At 53.1% G+C, this 19573-nt stretch overlaps 7 protein-coding genes across 7 annotated transcripts; 4 read left to right on the top strand and 3 right to left on the bottom strand.

Annotated features, from left to right (window-relative positions):
* Window positions 1-502: 502 nt before the first annotated feature.
* CPAR01_08775 (cyanate hydratase) lies at window positions 503-1140 on the top strand (the record flags this gene model as incomplete). Its single annotated transcript, XM_060493042.1, has 3 exons — window positions 503-529; window positions 608-1044; window positions 1119-1140. The coding sequence occupies 3 exons, from the start codon at window positions 503-505 to the stop codon at window positions 1138-1140; spliced, it is 486 nt and encodes a 161-aa protein (XP_060349412.1).
* Window positions 1141-3909: 2769 nt separating this feature from the next.
* CPAR01_08774 (eukaryotic rRNA processing protein EBP2) lies at window positions 3910-5392 on the top strand (the record flags this gene model as incomplete). Its single annotated transcript, XM_060493041.1, has 3 exons — window positions 3910-4209; window positions 4278-4977; window positions 5067-5392. 3 exons carry the CDS (start codon window positions 3910-3912, stop codon window positions 5390-5392), a joined length of 1326 nt encoding a protein of 441 aa, XP_060349411.1.
* A 1339-nt stretch (window positions 5393-6731) lies between these two features.
* Window positions 6732-8615, bottom strand: CPAR01_08773 (MYND finger; the record flags this gene model as incomplete). The annotated part of the gene is made up of 1 exon (XM_060493040.1): window positions 6732-8615. The coding sequence occupies one exon, from the start codon at window positions 8613-8615 to the stop codon at window positions 6732-6734; it is 1884 nt and encodes a 627-aa protein (XP_060349410.1).
* Window positions 8616-11204: 2589 nt separating this feature from the next.
* On the bottom strand, window positions 11205-11690 carry CPAR01_08772 (uncharacterized protein; the record flags this gene model as incomplete). Its single annotated transcript, XM_060493039.1, has 1 exon — window positions 11205-11690. One exon carries the CDS (start codon window positions 11688-11690, stop codon window positions 11205-11207), a length of 486 nt encoding a protein of 161 aa, XP_060349409.1.
* A 2711-nt stretch (window positions 11691-14401) lies between these two features.
* Window positions 14402-14776, top strand: CPAR01_08771 (uncharacterized protein; the record flags this gene model as incomplete). The annotated part of the gene is made up of 1 exon (XM_060493038.1): window positions 14402-14776. One exon carries the CDS (start codon window positions 14402-14404, stop codon window positions 14774-14776), a length of 375 nt encoding a protein of 124 aa, XP_060349408.1.
* A 1066-nt stretch (window positions 14777-15842) lies between these two features.
* Window positions 15843-16961, bottom strand: CPAR01_08770 (uncharacterized protein; the record flags this gene model as incomplete). The annotated part of the gene is made up of 1 exon (XM_060493037.1): window positions 15843-16961. One exon carries the CDS (start codon window positions 16959-16961, stop codon window positions 15843-15845), a length of 1119 nt encoding a protein of 372 aa, XP_060349407.1.
* A 972-nt stretch (window positions 16962-17933) lies between these two features.
* On the top strand, window positions 17934-19545 carry CPAR01_08769 (cation diffusion facilitator family transporter; the record flags this gene model as incomplete). Its single annotated transcript, XM_060493036.1, has 2 exons — window positions 17934-18350; window positions 18442-19545. 2 exons carry the CDS (start codon window positions 17934-17936, stop codon window positions 19543-19545), a joined length of 1521 nt encoding a protein of 506 aa, XP_060349406.1.
* Window positions 19546-19573: the final 28 nt, after the last annotated feature.

Raw genomic sequence — 19573 nt, 5'->3', positions numbered from 1 at the left:
GGCGGAACGGGCTTTGCCCGGATACCTTGATTAAGATAGATAAAAGTTACTAGAATACAAGGACTATTAGTCATCATATCTGGTCGGGATTTGCAGGCGATTTGTGGTGCATCGGTTTTTGCCTTTGAAGCCGAAATACCGTGTTTTCTCCGGCGGGGAGGCCTCGGCAACGGCGAACAGGACGACGCATCTTAGACTGATGGTTCTCTTAGCTCACGACCCCGCAATATCCATGGACGATCTGAATGCATGACGTCCGGATGAAATACCCGCCCGCAATACCACGTCTTGAAGATTTAAGGCAGGTGTTCGTCGACATTTCCCCCTTTGATTCAATCATACATAGTTGCACATATAAGGACTCAAATTCGATATCTTCCCTTATCTCATCTCATCTCAGCTAATCGTATCTCGATTAGACGAACTCTCTTCCGAACCCTATCCTTGGCATTGTTTTCATCACACATAATTCCACTATCAACACTTCAGCCTGTCTTTCACAATGTCTGGACAGCTCGCAAGTCTCGATGTGAGTAATAGGGTCAAATGGGAATACTGAACTACAACGGCGACGAAGCTCCACGATCACTAATTAAGAGCCAACTAGCCCTCCATGGCGGATCGTCTGCCGCCTCATTCCCAGGTCCTCTTTGACGCGAAGGCGTCAGCTGGGCTTACGTTTGAGGAAATCGCCAAGCATCTCGGCCGCAGCGAAGTTGCCATTGCGGGCATCTTCTATGGTCAGGTACAGGCCTCGGAAGAGGACGTCCAGAAGCTGTCTGAGCTCCTCGGAATCCAGGCCGCGAACCTGAAGCAGTTGAACAACTACCCCGACCGCGGCCGAGCCGGGCCCATGCCACCTGTCGAGCCGCTCATCTACCGCCTGTACGAGATTGTGCAAAATTACGGGTACGCCTACAAGGCTGTCATGAACGAGAAGTTTGGCGACGGCATCATGAGTGCGATTTGCTTCAACACAAAGGTCGAAAAGGAGATTGATGAGGCTGGGAGCCCGTGGGTTGTCATCACCCTCAAAGGCAAATGGTATGTACAATTTGCTCGCTTCTTATACTTGATGCTCCATGGCTATGAACGTGAAAACTGACCTTAATGATTAGGCTTCCCTTCACTCGGTTCTAGGGGGAGCCATGAAGTCATTGGATACAGCAAACAGAAGCGTCATGTGAAATGAGCAATGAGGATAGATCAGCTTTCATCACGTTTGTCGCCCGAGGCTAGTTTGGAAGCGAGGAGTTTCGGCTTGGTGGCAATGTATATGAAAGAAGGTGGTAGTCATTCGATCCCCCAAGGTGGTCAATCCACAGACACACGACTGTGTTACCTCGAGCTTCGTTCGATGTAGCATACCTTCGCCCACGGTTGTTGGCCTGCTACACAATATCAGATCTAATGAGAGACCAAGACTCGTAGTGGGGAGATAATACAAGCTTGACAGCAGGTTGCGGACCTTGATTTTGGTTGAGAGCATCGACGGCCGCATAATTGTTGAATTGCCCTTCTTTGATCACATGATTGGATCAAAAGAAGCCATACTTAGCCACTGGGCGAGTACTCGTAATCGAAACATATCCCGCAAGGGTCCATGACCGCAGTCTAAACATCGAACGATCGACACCTCAGAAAGCTGCTGTCTTTGGTAGAGTAACATATTCGGCATGAAAGGAATTTGTTCAGTTTCAGCTGCTCAAGGAATGAAAGCCAAGTGTTTCCTAGTCAAAGAACTTGTGCGGGTACAAGTATTCAAGATCGTCTCTCTTCCATACTCCCCTATTCGCCCCCCCCCCCCCCTCCGGTTGGCCCTTTGTCTCTCAAACTGTCACTCAGTGCCATTCCCGTCCGGAGGAGTCTCGCACAGTTTACCTTGATTGCGCTGGAAGCATGCTTTGTCGGTCCCCTGCACCTGGCTTGTACGTCTGTCCGAAGATATTGCCAAGCCCCAGGCCCCTCCTGTATGCCGTATAATATCGCTGTCTCGGGCATATCAAAGGTGCTGCAGGACTCGAAGAGTACAGGCTGGTGATCTAGCAAATGAGGCGAAGTTTCCCTGCTCGCCGTTGCGGTGAAGTGTATGAAGGCTAGCCTCCATTTGTTTGCAATGTTGTGACGCTGACAACAATGAACTTTCATGGGTGTTGCCGGTTTCCTAGTCAAAGAGTCCAAGTTCTTGCAATAGTTGTTCGGCTCTTGTGCTTGACTCGTAGTCATCAATTACGTCTCGGGCAAGTCATCTGCTCGTCATTGTGGAAACTAGGCGCTGCGTAGGAACATCGCAGCTGCAGCACACTATCCAACGCGGCCACTGCGGACTTGAACAGCTCTAGTGCCACAGACGAGAGGAACCGCTGATATAAAAAGCAACTGAAATACCTCGACACTATGATGCGTTTGTCCATCGCCACAATAAGGACCAAGGCCTACGTCGATCGTCCTCTATCAAAGAAACAGACCCGGATATACTATTTTACGCTGTCTATACCAAGTCAAGACAGAACCTGACTTCAACACCAAGCGCCAAAGCAGCTGTGATGGAAACCCCTACCAACACTTGCAAGACCGATGTCAAACCCAGTTCTGGCACCAACGGCAGCGACCAAATTCCCTCGACTACTCAACGAAGACGGAGGCCATAGAGCTAGGCCAGTCTGGCAACGATGGGGTGGCTTTGAACAACTGAGCCATGTAATTAGATAGACCGCAACGAGAGCGCCCCGTTGTGGATATCCCGGGCTTCATCCCTCTGTCTTCACCGTACCACTTCACCATACTACAATTCAGTCTTCGTTCTTGACTGCCCACGTACAACTTCAACAAAGCACTAAAGCCTAGGCCCCCGTCAGAACGGCCGTGGACATGTCCGGTAGTTTCTGTTGGCCCTGAAGTATGGTCTTTTCAACAATTTCAGGCAACAAAGTGTTGTATTTTTCATAGCCATGCGTGGATCAGGTAGAGGATAATGGTCACAAAGCCCATATGGCGCAAGTACAGAGCATTTGATTCTGCATTAGTAGAATCTATATTTCCGGGCATTTCCTAGACAGTGCTCCTCTCTTCAATTAGTAGCCTTTCCCTGTCGAAGCTGCGCCTAGTGTCTAAAAGCAAGTGGGGAGTTTGTGTTCTAGATCGAGGATGTAGATAATGAAATCCGTTCTTTCTGGTAGCCATGAGCACAACTACAAAAATCAACACCCTGTCTGCCGACGACAATAAGGTAAGTGCTTCACCGGACTGGAATAGACACATTTACCCAAAAAGGACTTCAAAAACATACAACACCAGGTATTCGCTGGTCGTCACCGACCCAACTACTAATCCGGCCCTCAGTGGCTTATCTATGGGAGAGCGGACGGGATCCCGAGTTTTCCAATGGGTATGGTCGTATGTAACTGAATGACGATACAGTATAGCTTATATACCATAGAATGATAGGTAACATTTCCATTATGGAATGTCCGACCGTCCGAGATTTTTGAGTGTATTCCTTCGTTTGGACAGAGAATGATGGCTAGATTTTAATAACATATGCAGATGTATGTGTTCAAGAGAGTTGAATTGGAAGCAGACTTGCGAAGATCATCTTCATCCGTGTCTTGTTTCGTTGTGAATCATTGCAATGAGAATGATCTCAAGACAATGTTGAAGACAAGTAAAAAATGGTTGACCAATGGCTGCTTACCAAGTCGGGGGCCATACCCACTATGGAGTACCAACCCCACTATGATGCTTGACCGCCTCGACTGAGTGGGTCACCAAAGCGGCAGAATTATTTTCAATCGACATTTTTTCTGAGGACCCTCCCCACGTTACCGCAACCCGACCGTAAAGAGTGTTGATCCAGCATACTTTTGCGACCAATCCAATATCAGTGCACTTCAGATATTTTCTGCAGTCATGGTTACCAAATCCAAACTCAAGCTTGCGCTAGCGGCCGAGAAGGGCATCGACCTGCGGAAGGTCAAGGAAGAGCGCAAGATCAAGGCGAAGCACCGCGAAGCCGCCAAGGAGCAAGAGAAGAAGAACAAGAAGAACAAGAGCGTCGAAGAGGATGACGAGGACGACGAGATGGAAGACGACGAGGGAGGAGACGATGCCTCTGTCATCTCCATTGAGGGTGGTATCACCTTGAACGCAGACTTTGAGGATGCCGACTCGGAAGAAGAGGAGGAGGACGACGAAGAAGAGGACGACAAGGTTCGTGCTCCTTGCACACCGCGAAAACCCCGGGACCCCTAGAATTGTTGCTGACAGGAGTTCTCCAGCTCGATATCGAAGCATTGGACGACACAGATAGTGACAGCGACTCCGATATCGAGATGGAAGCAAAGATCGAGCGTCCATCCAAGAAGGCCAAGACAGCCACCAAGACACCCACAGAAATCGAGGAGAAGGACGGCGAATCAGATGATGAGGAGGACTCAGAGGTTGACCCCGAAGAGGACGACGTTCCCATGTCGGATCTCGAAGGCGACGACGAGGATCTCGAGGACATTATCCCCCACACCAAGCTCACAATCAACAACAAGGCCGCCCTCCTGGCCTCCCTGAACCGCATTCGAATCGACACATCCTCCACAGCCTCCTTCACATCGCACATGACCGTCGCTTCATCCAAACCAACCGCCGAGGCCGTCCCCGATGCCCAGGACGACCTCCAGCGCGAGCTCGCCCTGCTCTCACAGTCCCTCGAGGCCGCGCGCAAGGGCCGCGCGCTCCTGATTAAGGAGGGCACTCCATTCTCCCGCCCTAAGGACTACTTTGCGGAGATGGTAAAGGACGACGGACAGATGGATAAGGTCAAGGCCAAGCTTATCGAGGAGGCCAGCTCCAAGAAGGCTGCCGCCGAGGCGAGAAAGCTCAGAGACCTCAAGAAGTTTGGCAAGCAGGTGCAGGTCGCCAAGTTGCAGGAGCGCCAAAAGGCCAAGAAGGATACACTCGAAAAGATCAAGACGCTCAAGAGGAGTAAGTTACACCTCCCTCCCTAAAGCTGCTAGCTGCGTGCTTCAGTACTCGTTTCAGTCCGAACCGGTCACTAACTATCCCCAACCCAGAACGTCAAGAAAACTCTTCCAACCTCGACACGCGCGAGGCCGACCTCTTCGACGTCGGCGTCGACAACGAGATCAAGAGTCACACCAACTCGGACGGCAAGCGCGGCGGTCGCGACGGCGGCCGATCCGGCAGTGGCGTCAACGCCAAGCGGTCCAAGAAGAACGAAAAGTACGGCTTCGGCGGAAAGAAGCGCCACGCAAAGTCGGGCGATGCCGTGAGCTCCGGCGACCTGAGCGGGTTCAACGCCAAGCGCATGAAGGGCGGCATCGGCAAGAAGCCCCAGCAGCGGCCGGGCAAGAACAGGAGAAAGGCCATGAATAAGTAACTGAGAAAAAAGAAAAGGAGATTGCTGTTTTCTGTAGCGTAAAAAGTCAGGGGTTGGAGGGGGGAATGGAAGGAGGAGAGTCTGTAAACAAAAAATTAGAACGGAGGAGCAAATACCCCTCGGGTTCGATGGTAATCCACAAACGATATGATTCAACTGCTTTTTAGTGACCTTTCATATTGAACGTAAGCATCAAATGTCATTTCCTTGTCTTCTCGTGTTGTATCCCAAAAAGCCTCGAATTCCTCACTGACCCACTGGTCAGCATATATTGTGGCAGAGATATCCCAAAAAAGTTCAAATTAACTTCGTCCCAATTCCATGTGGACGGTACGCGATGAACTTTCTAGCAAGCGCGCCAAACAGGCCGAGAGTTCAGCCCTGACGGCTTTGAATCAACTTCTCGTCGCAAGAGGCGTGGCATTGTACGTCGTCACCACATCCCATTAGCATGTTTGTGCACAACGACGATACGGGTAGAAGGTTCGAAAGACCGCATAAATCCTGACATTATAGTAGTTGATCTCTCATAACAATACGTACATCATCCTCGCTTGCTACTCGGAATATGTACTCCTGGAGCATTGCGCAAAGCTTTCCCGTCTGCTCGTGCTATCCTACTTCAGAGGAATTGGGAAAAGGAGCCTGGAGGATACTATCCTGCCATCCATCTTGGGCGGCCTATGCATTCTCTCAATCCAAGTGAGCCGCCAATGTAACCATCATCTCCATCCTTCCGTTGCGGGCTTCGCCAGCCCATCAGTCCAAGACCAAGAAAATGTAAATCCGTGACATTAAGACCGTCTCCATGCCGCAGGGAGAGTCCTGCGGGACACAATCTTGGTAGTTTTGAATGTTGCGTATGCCGCCTTCGACGATTTGTCAGATGCGTGTGCTACCGTCCAAATCTTCCCGAGTGGTCATCTGCTGTTCCGTACTGATCGTTGCTGGAAAACGGTTGACACTGGCAGATTGAAGCCCGTCAATATCGACCACCGTGGTGCAAGTATGGATATAGTCGAGGGAATAGTGCCTTGCCGAGGACTTGGGCAGTCCGTTTCGTGGAGGGCATGTGAGGCTGAGGAAAACTGAGGATATATCGTCCTGGAATAAGGGGAGCCATGCCGTCACCATGAATGGCAAGCACCCAATGCCGGACCTGAATATGCTGCTGAAAGACCAGTGGTATCGAGGGAAACGCCATGCATTTAGAAAAAACGCTGTGCTGTGCAATGCTGTGCCACCTGTGGGCGGCAAAGAATCCGTATTATAAACATCGCGCCTCCGAAGGCGCTTTCCGGGGTATAGTCGAACGTTGTGGAGCACTGAGTGGCATGGATCACTGCGTCGCGGCCACGCACCAGTGGCGATGGAAAGCCCATGCACTCTTTTGACACTCCTTGCTGCAGTACTTGGTGCGGCGGCAGCGGCGACACTTGGCGAATTGGCGGGTAAACTCTTCCCACTTGCCGCACTGGTAATACGCACACTGACGAATGCCTCCGCGGGTATCGTCCTTGCGGCACAGATTTCTCATGACGACGCCAGCCCAGTATTGCATATCTGTGCTGTGATGTCGGACTGTGAACTTCTCGACCAAAGGGAAAATGTTGAAGTCGTTGGGCAACAAAAACTCCTCCTCCAGCTCTTCCTCTTCAATCAGCTCTTTGGAAGCGTCCTCGCCGTCCAAATAGCGGAGTTCCTTTCCAATCTTGAGCCTTGGGACCAAGTGGCTCTTTTGGAAATACGACCGCAAGCCACAATACTTGGAGACGTATGCAAGCAACTGAAGGGACATCAAGACGTCTTCTTCACGCGGCATTGCGGCAAGCATCTGGGCGTTGGGTACAAATTGTCGGTCAAGGAGATAGCGGGGAACGCTTGCGTTGGGAATGGCCGGCTGAGGAGGTGTAACCATGGTGGGACGGTTCGGTGACAAGCCGATGGCAGGCACAGGGGCTGGCGTCGTAGCAGCTGTGTTGCTAGTTTCCGCAGGGCCGCGGTGTGTGATGTTGAAGGCTCCAGTATCCTGAGTTTCTGACACAGTCGGGGTGTTCAGGTCCATTGTGGTAGAACCAGCTAAGATGCTGTCTCCCTCTTCCATGGTGATATCTTGGATATTAACGGCAGACTGAATCTCAGTGCCAGTGCCCGACATTTCAGCATCGGGAGACTCATCAGATGGCGCGTCATCTCCAACCAAGTCATCCGAGTCGACGGTGGAGTTTTGGTGACGAATGGAAGGACGACGACGGGAGCGATTTGTTGGTGCAAGTCCCGAAGTAGGTCGGACGGTGGGAGAGCGCATCTGCGGAGGCGGCAGGGGAGTTGTGGGGGAAGACGGTTGCGAGACCAAATTTGCGTTGCCAAAAGTCATCATCGACGCAAGGCGGTCAGCATCGCGCACAGGTCTGACAAAGCCCTCCATAGTTTCAGTGGCAGGCACGGCGGGTGCCAACGGCTGAACGACCTGACGAGAAGGAGATGCAACGGCATGACGAGCCTCGGCGGCACGATAATGATGGTGGTGGTGATGATGATGGTGACGGTGGGCAGGGAACGCAGGTCGCTCGGCGGAGGACGCCAGCGGATACTGGGGTGGAGTGGGTGTGGACTCGGTGTTTTGTTGATCGACTGCGGAGCTCGAGGACGAGGAGCCTGCGTAGGTAGCAGAAACGTCGATGGAGGGAGGAGGGGCCTGGCGTCTGGAGGCTCTCTGATCAACTTCTGTTCGGGTGGATCTGTTGGTGAAGGATGGAGCCTTGTGTACACTACGGTGTTCGTGGCTCCTGTGGCGGTGATGATGGTCCTTGCTCTTATCGTCCGACTTGTCTCTGCACTTCTCCGTGACTTTAATGTAGTTGTCGAGAATGGTAGCAATGACGGGGACCATGTCGGCCTCGACAACCCTGGTGCGGACGTTTTCGGTGCCTCTGACACCAATGTTGACGACGCACTGGAAGGCCAAGTTCCACTTCCACATGTCCATCATGTCCTTGCTCCGACCGCGTTTTAGAATGCATACCAAGCGCTCGATGCCGCCGTCGACAGTAAGAATATCGCGGATGCGAGCCGAGGATGTGGTGAGGTAGGCGAGATGGTTGAGAGAGTTGATGAGAGGAAGGGTAGACGTGCAGTCGAGAGCTCGTCTGTCATAGAGGGCGGTCGTTATGCCGACCGACGCCTTATTGACGTTTGGGATACTGAAATTGACTTCTCTCATCGTGAATGACGAGTAAGACGACGAGATGGATTCAAGGGTTATTCAAGTCGAATGGGGCCAGGCAGTGCAGCCGTGGAAAGGTGCGAATGTGACAAATCCCTTCCAGCTTGGGTGGCCCCTTTGACAGGTTTGAAAGAAGGAGTATGTTGATTCGTGCTCGCTCAACAGGTCGATGGGCAGATGATGGATCTCGAGGTGTGCCGAGTGAAGAGCAAAATGAGGAGAAAGAAATCGAGGTTTGGGGTTGGGGTCGCTCGAGGGTGGCGATATTGTTGTGTGGGTGTGTGTGAGAATTGAGTTGGATTGGACCGGATCGTGCGTGAGCGGACTCGTCTCGATTCGATGGTATCGGTAGTAGTCTCGTGTGGTGCGAGGGTCGGAGGTACGATGGGAAGCGTTGCAAGGCTTGTTGTTTTTCCTTGGTCGCGGTCTTTCCGAGGGCAATCGTGTGGTTTAATGGAACCAAAGGAGGCAGGAAGGGATGGTAGTAGTTTGTTGTAGGAAGAAGAGTCGCAGGAGTAAGGAAGAGGGTGCGATGTAGCGGCGAAAAGACGGTGGAGGGTAAAGGGTGATGGATTGGTTTGGTTGTGTTTCAGGACCGACACCCGGAAGCGTGACTCGGATGTGCTGTGAAATGGCAGTGGCAGCGTCAGCCAAAGCCAAAAGGAGCAGGAACTAAAAGCCTAGGCCGAGAGACAAGACGGATGCACGCAAAGTGGAAGCGAGGTCTGGCACGCAGCGATAGCAGCGAGACAATGCGTGCGATGACGCTTGACGCTCAACGCGAGAAGGTGACGATGAAGAGCGGGACAAGCGACGACGAGGGGAGGCTGGGTAGAACAAGAGTAGGAGTAAGGGGAAAAAAAGAGGAGGAGAGGAAGAAGGGGCAGAGGGAAGAGGAGAAGCAGACGATGAGGATGGATGCATCAGGTCCGCACGTACGCGAGATTTGTGCAGTGTTGGCCCAGTCCAGCCCGGTCAGGCAGCCCAGCCAGCGCCAGTCAGCAGGGCCCAACATGACTGGGACGCACCTCATCACACAACCGGGCACCTAACAACAGCACCTCAGCCAGCGACGCCCTTAGACGATGGAGAGCTACACAGGGCGCTTCCCCGTCTCACACATGGGCAATAAGCACACTCCCTGGAACAGCGGAGCACACAGCAAAAGAATACCTAAGATTCTAAGGTGTATCCAGGAGGCAGGCAGATAGATCATAGATGGCAGGGCCTCCTACTACCTAGGTACGTATTGATTTGGCAAAACAAATTAGTCGGGAGCTTGGAACACTTACCTGCTAACGCATCATATACCTTGCCCTACCGGCCTCTATGCGACTCCTTGCTTGATCGTTGAATGTACAGCGAAGCTGGTAAGGTAGACGGGGCTGGGCAAAGACCCAACAGCACACTCGATTGCACTGAGCCTTAGGCCCTTGAGGCGATATGTCAAGCAAGGTACCTTGGCCATGGTACCTGGGTTCCATGATTGGCGGTAAAATGAGCAGCAACTGTGGTGATGGAGCCCACGGACAGGAAGGGGGCAGGCAGAGGGCAGGGAATCATCATATGGGATCGCTAAGGTAAAGTATGGCAATAAGCTAAGGTAGGTAAGTTAGGTAGGTAAGGTAAGGGAAGGTGCGGTGCCCGCGGTAGAGAACCTCATCCTTCTATGCCTGTAGTCAAGTCATGGGTGTCCGATTTTTCATGGGCAAACGCGGCGAGATTTAACAGCAACCTACCGTACCTTACCTTGCGTGAACATGGCCAGCAGTGAACCGATCATGTCCTTCCGTTCCCCGACGCCCTTCTACCTTATTCCTCTAAACTGTACGGATACTCCTCGACGCGGCATGGTATCATGCAGCTTATATCAGCGCAATTGATGTTGCGATGCTCCCTCGGCCGGACAGAGTCCGACCGGGATAATATTTTGACGCGACCGCCAGCTCGACGAGCTCCCATGGACGGATTGTTTGGAACATCGTGAGGCAAAATCACTCTACGCCGTTGATATGGGAGCGACACCGGACAGTCAAATGACATCCTGCTGCATGCATATTCACAACCATCCGGCCAAGCCCTTTCCCGAGTTCGAATTCAACATCACATGTATACAAATTCAACTTAATTTTACCAAACTCAGTCATGCTTTCTCGAACTGCATCATCCCTCGCAATGAACCGAGTCCGTCGAGTCTCTTGAGCCTCGAAGTACCTACGTACAGACCGAAACACCCAGGGTTCGTTCCGCATCGGGCAGGCAAAGTCTAGACAGCACATCAGGTACCGGTCACGCCGCGCCGCTGTACCTGCCATCTAACACCCGCCACTCGGCCGCATTCGGCCTTGCTTGTACTTGGGGGAAGAGAGACCCTGACAAATTGCATGTCCACCTCCTGAGGGTCGAAGGTCGCGGTCTTCGTAGGTACATAGTTCCGTACCTTTGCTCTGTCAGACCAGCCCATAAGGTAGGTATCCAAGGTACCTCCAGGTGCGGCTAGCTCCCGCTCACTCCAACACCACCACCCGACCCCTTCACCGTCTTTTGGCACTCTCTTTTCCATGAGCCCGGAACACGCCTCCTCTTTCAGCCTCCAGGAACCTCAGCATCTTCTTTGTTCCTCAAAACGACTCTAATATTCCCCTGCTCATTCTTTTGTCTCTCGTCAGGCCCTCGCAACGTACGGAGCACTCTGCATTTACTACTGTGGTCGTACAGTAGACAGTAGCAGTGGGCGTTTCTAGCGCTGTTCCCTGCCGCCTCCCGTTTCTTGAGCCGTCGGCTCGGGTCAATACTGCCAGGGCAAGCGACCTGAGTGCTCACGGTCACGGTCTTGTTAGGTACTTGTTCGGACATTTCGTGGGGCCCTGCTATTTTCAAGGCGGCAGGCATCAACCTGCACGTCAGTCTTTCTCCACCAAGGTGGTTGGTTGAATGTTGACAGCGACGCAGTTCTGCCACATTGCGTAGCTTTCCAGGCAGTCTGTGCCGGCTGTGATTGCATTGTACGCACATTATCTGCATTGAGAGGGTTGACAGAGGAAAGATCAAGACATGAACACGCCAACGCATTTCAAAACGCCATCGTCGTGTGGAACGTGGAACGTGGAATATTGATGGAAGGAAAAGAAAGAATGGAAGAAAAAGCAAGGGCAGCCAAGTGGCCTACCCGTTGGCGATGCGAGATTGGGAGCTGAGAAAGCTGCCATCTATGGGCCTAGTGCATGAACGACCGTGTATTGCATGTGTCGTGAGCTCTCGGCTGCTGCTAGGCAGGATACCCTGACAAGCCTGAGCAAGACAAAGAGCTGGGGAGAGTTTATCGAGTCTGTGTGACGACAGGAGAGTAGGAGAGGTGGCAGATGCGACGACCGTTCGCACTACTTGTTGCTGGTCCGGTTTGATGTTGGCAGCTTACACCATTCTTATCTCTGATTGCTTGGACTGGTCGAGCACCGCGCTCTCCTATGTTTATCTCACCTTTTGGTAGTCTATCTCGCCGTTCACAGGTGCTCGATAATTGTTGCTGAATCTTCATGGTGCCTCCCTCACCTTGGGATTGGGTTGTATCTCGAGGTGCTCGTTTCAGGGACAGCAAAGGGTCATCATTTACATTCCTGCGTCCATTATCCGTACCTCGGTACATTTCCAAATGTCACTGGTGTTGCTCTGGCATTGGCAGCGTGAGTCTCACATCAGGTCCGCAGGGAAATTTCACAGGCACGTACTCCGTACCTACGGCGACAGATAGGTACTACTGACACTGGTGAACTAGGAGGGAATGTGCCCCACCACTGTCTTCAGCAATCGTCAGCGAACGGCACTTGTCCCAGATCCAACACACAAATTGGTGCGAGATTGCATTCCTTGGAGCGTCGTTTTCGTAAAGGCTGAAGCCCGAGTGTGCCCTGGGTTCGGAAGCGGTGAGGTCATGGTCCGTTAGAGAAGAGATCGCACCGCCAGGGCACAGATGCAGCCATGAGGTGAGTGCCATGTGTCAATTTATTATCAACATCAAATTTTAGTTTTGCAGGCACGGGGCAGGCGTGTCAGGCAGGGCAGGCACCGAAGAGGAGGGAACGCCTTCCCGTTTACGTCCCGCCCGATGAGAACAGAGGGACGGACGGCAGCGAGGGCGGGGCCTTCGCCGCCCTCTCCATGTATTTATTCGTACAGGGAAGACTCCAGGAAAGAGCCCGCCGCTCGCTGGATCTGTTCTCCGCCCTTCTCCAAATGACGGGAATTCGAACCTGCCTGTAGGCACAATACATCAAGTACCTGTTCTCAGGGACCACACAGGGCAGCTGCTGATGTCTCTGCTTTCCTGCACCGACGGAAATTTTCTGCAAAATTCTGAATCAGAATGTCTTGGGCAACATCGGAAGTGCCTTGGGCAAAGAAGAAGGTAATCAACTATGGATACTCCGTACGGATACCACCTGATTGCTTACCTTACCTTGCACCTCAACTTCTCAAAGTAGTACCTCAGGTACAAGGCCCCCAGCATCGAGTTTTATGCTCCTGATCCTTCCGACCCGTCGGGACCCTCAGTGATTTTCTCCACCTCAGCCGTCTTGGACTCTTGGTCACAGCACACCACGTCCGCCGCCCTCCCTCCCTTCCGTCCCCTTGGCGGAACATGTCCGGAGAACCATCCGCACGAGCTGGACTGCGCCGGGGACAGCGACTTGCAACATCCATTGTCCAATGCCATCGCAATGCAACTGACCGGCCACATAATAACAATCCCATCCATAGGTTACGAAGCACTGATATGAGCAATGGCATTAGTATCAACACAAACCCCACTCACAGACACCAACCTCCATCGCTGTTTTCGCCTCTATGCGGCAACTAACACTTATTCCTTTATAGACAACCTCTGCAGAAACTCATAGCGCGCCTTGCTAACTAACTGATAGACATTCCGATGGAGTACATGCCTGGCCGCACTCGGCAGACTCAGAGACGCATACAAATGGCGAGCCGTTAGACGCCTTGCTACCGACTTTGGCGTGGACTGCTGCATGCCGGATCCTTCTTTTTTATCCTTCCGCCTCTATCCGCCCGTTTGTCCGTTTGCCACGAGCTTCGGTACGGCGTCGGCGGCTGACTAGCCCACTGGGACACTGCAAAATCAGAAATACCAACTCTTTGGCTGACCAGAACTTGCGCTCAACAAGGACCCTGTTCTGATTGATTGGCCGAGATATGCGCCAGCCATTCGGAGATGCAATGCCATGCGATGCGAATGGCGCACAAGCTTCTTTTACGGCATGGAGTTTCAATGGCATTGTGGGACACAATAAGGTAGCCCTGGCCATGAATCGGGGGCTGGGACTCTGGTGATTGGCCGTGCGCGCGCCATTTCGCTTGCCGCCTCTGCCATCTCAATTCACCGCAGCGCTTAATTATTATCAACACGAGATGCAAGCCCGTTCCCTTCTTGCCTTCCCACTTGTCGGCCCTCCACCTTGGCAGTGGGCCTAGATCGGGTCTCGGTGCCACCACCACTGCCAAGGCTCCATTTACACTTCTCCAAATTTCTCAAGCGTCAGAATCCCCACTTTCTTGACGACAGATGCTGCTCTTTTCCCTTGCTCTGTCCTTCTCTCAGCCGAGAGTCTCCTGCGTTCTGATCCAAGGAACGGAAGGGGGGCCGGTGCAAAAGTAAAGGGAGGCAAGAAAGGTTGCTGCCGTGACCGCGGACGCTGACGGCTCACGGACTCCTCAAGGTTCACCATCCAGGTGCTTCGTGATGCGTCTGGCGCTCGGCTTACTCGATGAAAACACCTTTTGGGTTAGCCAGCGGGCACTTGGAAGACCTCGATCTTCTTTTCTACGACTTGCCGGTGCCAGTGCCAGAGCCAGCGCATCAGATCACTACAATGAGTGGTTGGTTAGGTAGTTGGTTGGTTGGTTGCTCCACACCCAGCGCAGCAAAGCACCAGGACCATCCAGCTCCAGTCGAAAATGTCTCGCCTTTCTGCCGATCCAACTTGGCCCCCGAGCAGTCGCTGCGGGCAAAGGGGGCTCGCAGCTCGCAAGCTTCCATCCATGGGGCTTCGCTTCTGCGTCGCCAACGTCGTTGTGTTTCAGATGACATGTCTCATGGTGGACTCACTACCACTGCCGTTGGTTCTTCCCTTGGCCAGTGAGGCATCTGTTCATTCAAGTTGAAGGGACTCAGGGAGGCCCCGTGAGCTGAGCGAGATACCACCTTGGCAACTCGGCCGACTCTGTCAGACTTTCCACACGTGAGCTGCCAACCAGAGCCGACCTATTAGAAAGAAGGTCAAGCAAGAATCGTGAGCTACCCCGACGGGACTGTGCGCCGTGTAGCGTACCAATGTCTGCATACTTGCCCACTATGTATGTATGTACTGTACTTTCCCGAAAGCCAGCCAACCACACAAACCCCCACCACCGAGATCGTGCAAGACGCGGTCAGTGGGACCCTTGTTTTCTGCCTGCCTGGGAGGCTGGCAAGATGGGCCGCTGCCCGCTGGCAAGCCGCAAGCCCATTCTCGGTTCGTGATTACGCGCAGACAGTGGATCCCTGCCCTCCATCCACTTGCCTCGATCTCGCTTCTAGTGTACGGATAGCCTGTCCACACGTGTTGGCGATGTACATAGTATCAACGTACCCACTTGTCTGCCCGTACACCATCAACGTACACGCACTTTATCCGTATATCTTACGAACAGTAACCCGTAAGTAGCGTGTGATCGCGACTAGTATTGAATGACTTACTGACAGGTTGTAAGTTCCGGTCCGAGTACCCCTATACTCGGAGTAGGCCAAGAGAATGACGGGGTTGATACGAAGTTGTCACTGTAGCTTTCAAAGCTCAAGATGATTTAACTTGTATACTTCTTTTCCTAGCTATGGTTTTGAGAGTTGTAGGAAAGATACACCTTGAATGTAAGGGCTGGTATTCGCTATTCCTTTGGCTACATACGCATGGGGCTTACTGAAGAACAAGCCATGAAAACCTCAAGATTTCTAACCCTGAGAACCCAGCAAAACTGTTCCCGCTTGCTGATTCGCTTTTAACTTTTCGAGTCCCTGCCGCCTGTATCATGGATGACAAAACGCCTTGCCGCAAATTTCAACCCAACGCCATTCGTCTGCCTTTGCCGACCTGCGCAATAGACCATAAAGCTCGACGGCGAAAAGAATCCCGGGGCAGGATGGGCCATAATTCAAGACCGGCCCAGTCTTTACTCCCCGCTGATCTTAGCATGGCGAAAGTACTTCATTCCCATCCAAGCCACGGAGACCCAAACCCAAGCCATGATACTGGTCAATATAATGAGGGCCGGATAGTAGCCTGTGATGGGCAGCGTCGGATCGTCCTCGAGCTCTGGGGGCGCGTACGGGGTCGTACCGACATCCCACGCCCAACTCCATACCCCAAAGACTGAGCCCATGCCCATAACAAACACCAGCCCCGTCACGATCAAGACGACCCAGCCCCACCATTCTGTATCCGAGTAGTCGATTTCTGTGTCGTTGGGAGGTAACGGAGTGGTCGATAAGCCGCTGTACGAGAGCGGTGACTTGGCCTGCAGTATGGACTGCTGCCTGGGCCGGGTTCCAAAGTAAGATTCGGAGCCCGACGAGAGCGACGAGTCGGGCTGCAGGTGTGACGGCATGTGGTTCGGTATGTGTAAAACGTCGTCTTCGTCCGTTGTAGATGTGTACGATATCGTAGGGCTGGTGATGGTGGACTCGGCCTCGTTTGTTTGCCGAGTATTCAACAGAGAAGAGACTGGAGATTCTACCAGACTCGACCTGCTCGCATATCCCTCCATAGACGGCCGCGGTGTCAGGTCCGCGATATTCAGTCCGAGAGGGTCGTGCTCGATAGTTGTCGCATGCGATCGAGACGCAGCGCCCTCCATATCGCGGGAGACAGTGTGTGACGTGTCGATAGTGAGCTGTTTCGCCTCTTTGCGCTCCCGTTGCGCACCTCTTCCCAAGAGGGCCACTTTCCTAAGGGAACCCTTCCTTCGTCGAGACTTTTGCTGCTGCTGCTGTTGCTGGATGACGGTCGACATGGATGTCGGTGGGAAGCGCGAAGTGTCGTCCTCGGCTTCTTGGTGACGCTGCTGCTGCTTCCCATCGGAATGGGAGCGCATGAAAGGGAGTTTGGAGAGGAAGTTTGCGCCGGAGGAGGTGCGTCGGTGTGGGACCGTTGACGGCGGCTGTTGCTGCTGGTATTGATGCTCCGAGAGTGAGACCGACTTTGGTGATACAGCTCCTACCGTCGATGGGTCGTTGAGCGCAAATGTGCGACACTCGGCGCCATTGTCGCCGCTAGCCGCAGTATGATCCATTGCGTTTGGTAAGGTATTCCAAACTGCGATAATCCCTATCGTTCCGGCGGTAGAGTGGACCAAAACCGATAGGGATGGGGTGGGGGAGAGTCTCACGTCAAAGCTTGGGGACTGTGTACGAGTCGGGGCCGCGACATTGACGCCCACTCTACCGGCAAGTTGAAGCAGGGGGTGGGTGAAAAGAGCGAAGATTGAGCTTAAGGAAGTTGGTGGTATTTCTGGATCTGATTGAAACTCTGATAATGCCATGTAGAGCTCAGGCTGGCAATTGGGGTTGACGCGGGTCGAAGATTGAGAGGGCTAACTGCAAAGAGGTAAAGGATGTAGGACCCTGCATTGTGACGTGGTTCGCAAAGTCAATGCCGCTACCGCTGCGGACTCGGGACTTAGCAATACCAGGCGATTCGGCGAAACGGTGCCTATATAGGTAGGTACTTAGGCGCGAATGTATGTAATTACCATACGGGTAGAAGTAGCAGGAGGCTAAGTGGCTTAAGGTAGGTACCGGAGTAAAGAGGAAAGTGGGCGGTCGTGTTCCCCTGGCATGTGTCTTCCCTTTAAGCCAGTTATCTGAATAGGAGCATATTCTCCCCTAAATAGATGCATTTAGACCATCTCAGTTTGTGGGGGAAGGTGGTGGAGTGAACCTGGAGACAGATCTCTGTCGTCCCTTCTTTAGCTGGCCCTTTTTTACCCTTTTACCGGGCTAGCAGTGACACCAACTGGAATTCTAACCTTCCCGACCTGGCGACTCATTCTGTTGATGATTGCACGTCACGCACATCTCGTCCCATCTCTTCCTAGTGTGTCTTTTGCCTCGCCTACCCATTTCTGCGACCTTTAGCCCCCCGGAGCAACGCACAATGCATGCCGACGACTGTCGGACACCACTGCAATTGACCCTGCCGCTGTCGCTGTCGGTCCTTGTCCCTTCTTCTCGGCGAGGGACGTCGCTGGGAAGGAAATAGTTCCATGGCTTCCAGCCCTGCAGCAGGCCAATCCTCCGCCCTTCTGCGACCTGCCACCCCACCGATCCCCCAAAGCGGTAACGGCAGAAGTGATAACACCTCGTCAACCCATGTCGTCTATGGTCCTCCGCATCTCGCCTTTCCATCTATAAACATCAACGACGAAGCCTCCGAAGTAGACGAGGAAGTGGATGAGGACGGTCTTCACCCTAGCATCTCCTGCTCCCCCGGCGTAGCATCAACGCCCATAGGTAGCCCTGGACTTCTCGCGCCCGCCAACCTGAAACCTGGGTTGCTTCGTCCAGACTCCCCAACACCAACAGACATGGCCGAAGACGACCCTCCCTCTGCTGGGGGCTCGATCGTCCCGAGCCCTTTCAACTTTCAGACGCAGGTCATCTCGACCTCGCCTGTCAAGTCGGTATGTTCAGATACACATCATCGCAATCATGCTGCACGCCCCTTCCACCTCCTCAACCAGCCAATTGATCGCTAACATCGGCGCCTCGCAGAACATTGGCCAGCGTCGCGGCCATCGATACAAGCACAGTTCCATTTCTACCCAACATCAGATCTTTCAGGAGCCTCCCCAGCGACCGCCGCCTGTTCTACCAGCCTCCCTCCCTGTGCCCACCGTTCGAGAAGCATGGAAGAGTATGTCAAAGGACCAGCGCGTCCGGCTCTACTGGAGCTTGTGCCACTTGGCAGTCGCGACTTGGCTCTTTTTCATTTCCGAGGGCTCCGTTGCCATGATGGCACTCTCCCATCTAGTCTTCTTCGACGCCGGCAGCGCGGCGGTATGCGTAGCTGTCGATGTTCTAGGCAACTTCGAGGTTTGGCGTCGTAGCAGTATTCGTCACCCCTTCGGTCTCGAGAGAGCCGAGGTTCTCGCCGGCTTCGCCATGTCTATTTTCCTACTCTTTGGCGGCTTCGATCTTGTGTCGCACAACCTCAAGCACTGGCTAGAGACCAAAGGTGGACATGAGCCGCACCACGAACATGCTCACGAGCGTGTCTCGGCCGGAGAAGTGGACTGGGCTGCGTTCGCGGCCATCACAAGCACAGTTATTTCAGCGTACGGTCTGAAGAACCACGCACGTATTGCTAGAATCATGCGTGTGTCGTGGCTTGCCAAGCTACCTACCCACTTCTCTAACATCTTCCACTTCTTGACGGTCTTCTTCTCGAGTCTACTGCTCTTGTTGCCCCTTCTGTCCATCAAGAGCTATATTTGGGTCGACCGTACGCTCTGCGCCGCCATTGCCGCCTCTATGTTCCTGTTTGGCGCCAAGTTGGCCATGGCTCAGGCTATGATGTTGCTCATGTCGTATGGCGGCATGGGTGGCAACGAAGGTGTGTCTTCAGTGGTGCGGGAGATTGAGGCAGAACCAGGCGTGGCTCGGATCGAGGACGCGCAATTTTGGCAGGTGCACTACGGATTATGTATGGCCAATCTCAAGATCTGTGTCGCCAAAGGCTGTGACGAGGGAGCCATCAGCAAGCTGCGCAGCCGCATATCTACTTTGATCCAAAATCGGCTCGGGGAAGGATACGGACGCGGTACAAGCTTACGGTGGGAGGTGACTTTGCAGACTAGTGTTGAAGCGACCCTCTGATCAAGCGAGGATAGATTGCGATTTGTCC

This window comes from Colletotrichum paranaense (assembly GCF_030867605.1).
Source record: "Colletotrichum paranaense strain IMI 384185 chromosome Unknown Scaffold_6.1, whole genome shotgun sequence".
In the NCBI taxonomy this organism is placed as follows: Eukaryota; Fungi; Ascomycota; class Sordariomycetes; order Glomerellales; family Glomerellaceae; genus Colletotrichum; species Colletotrichum paranaense.
Note: the sequence above shows the minus strand (reverse complement) of the source record. Positions and strands in the feature narration are given on the sequence as shown.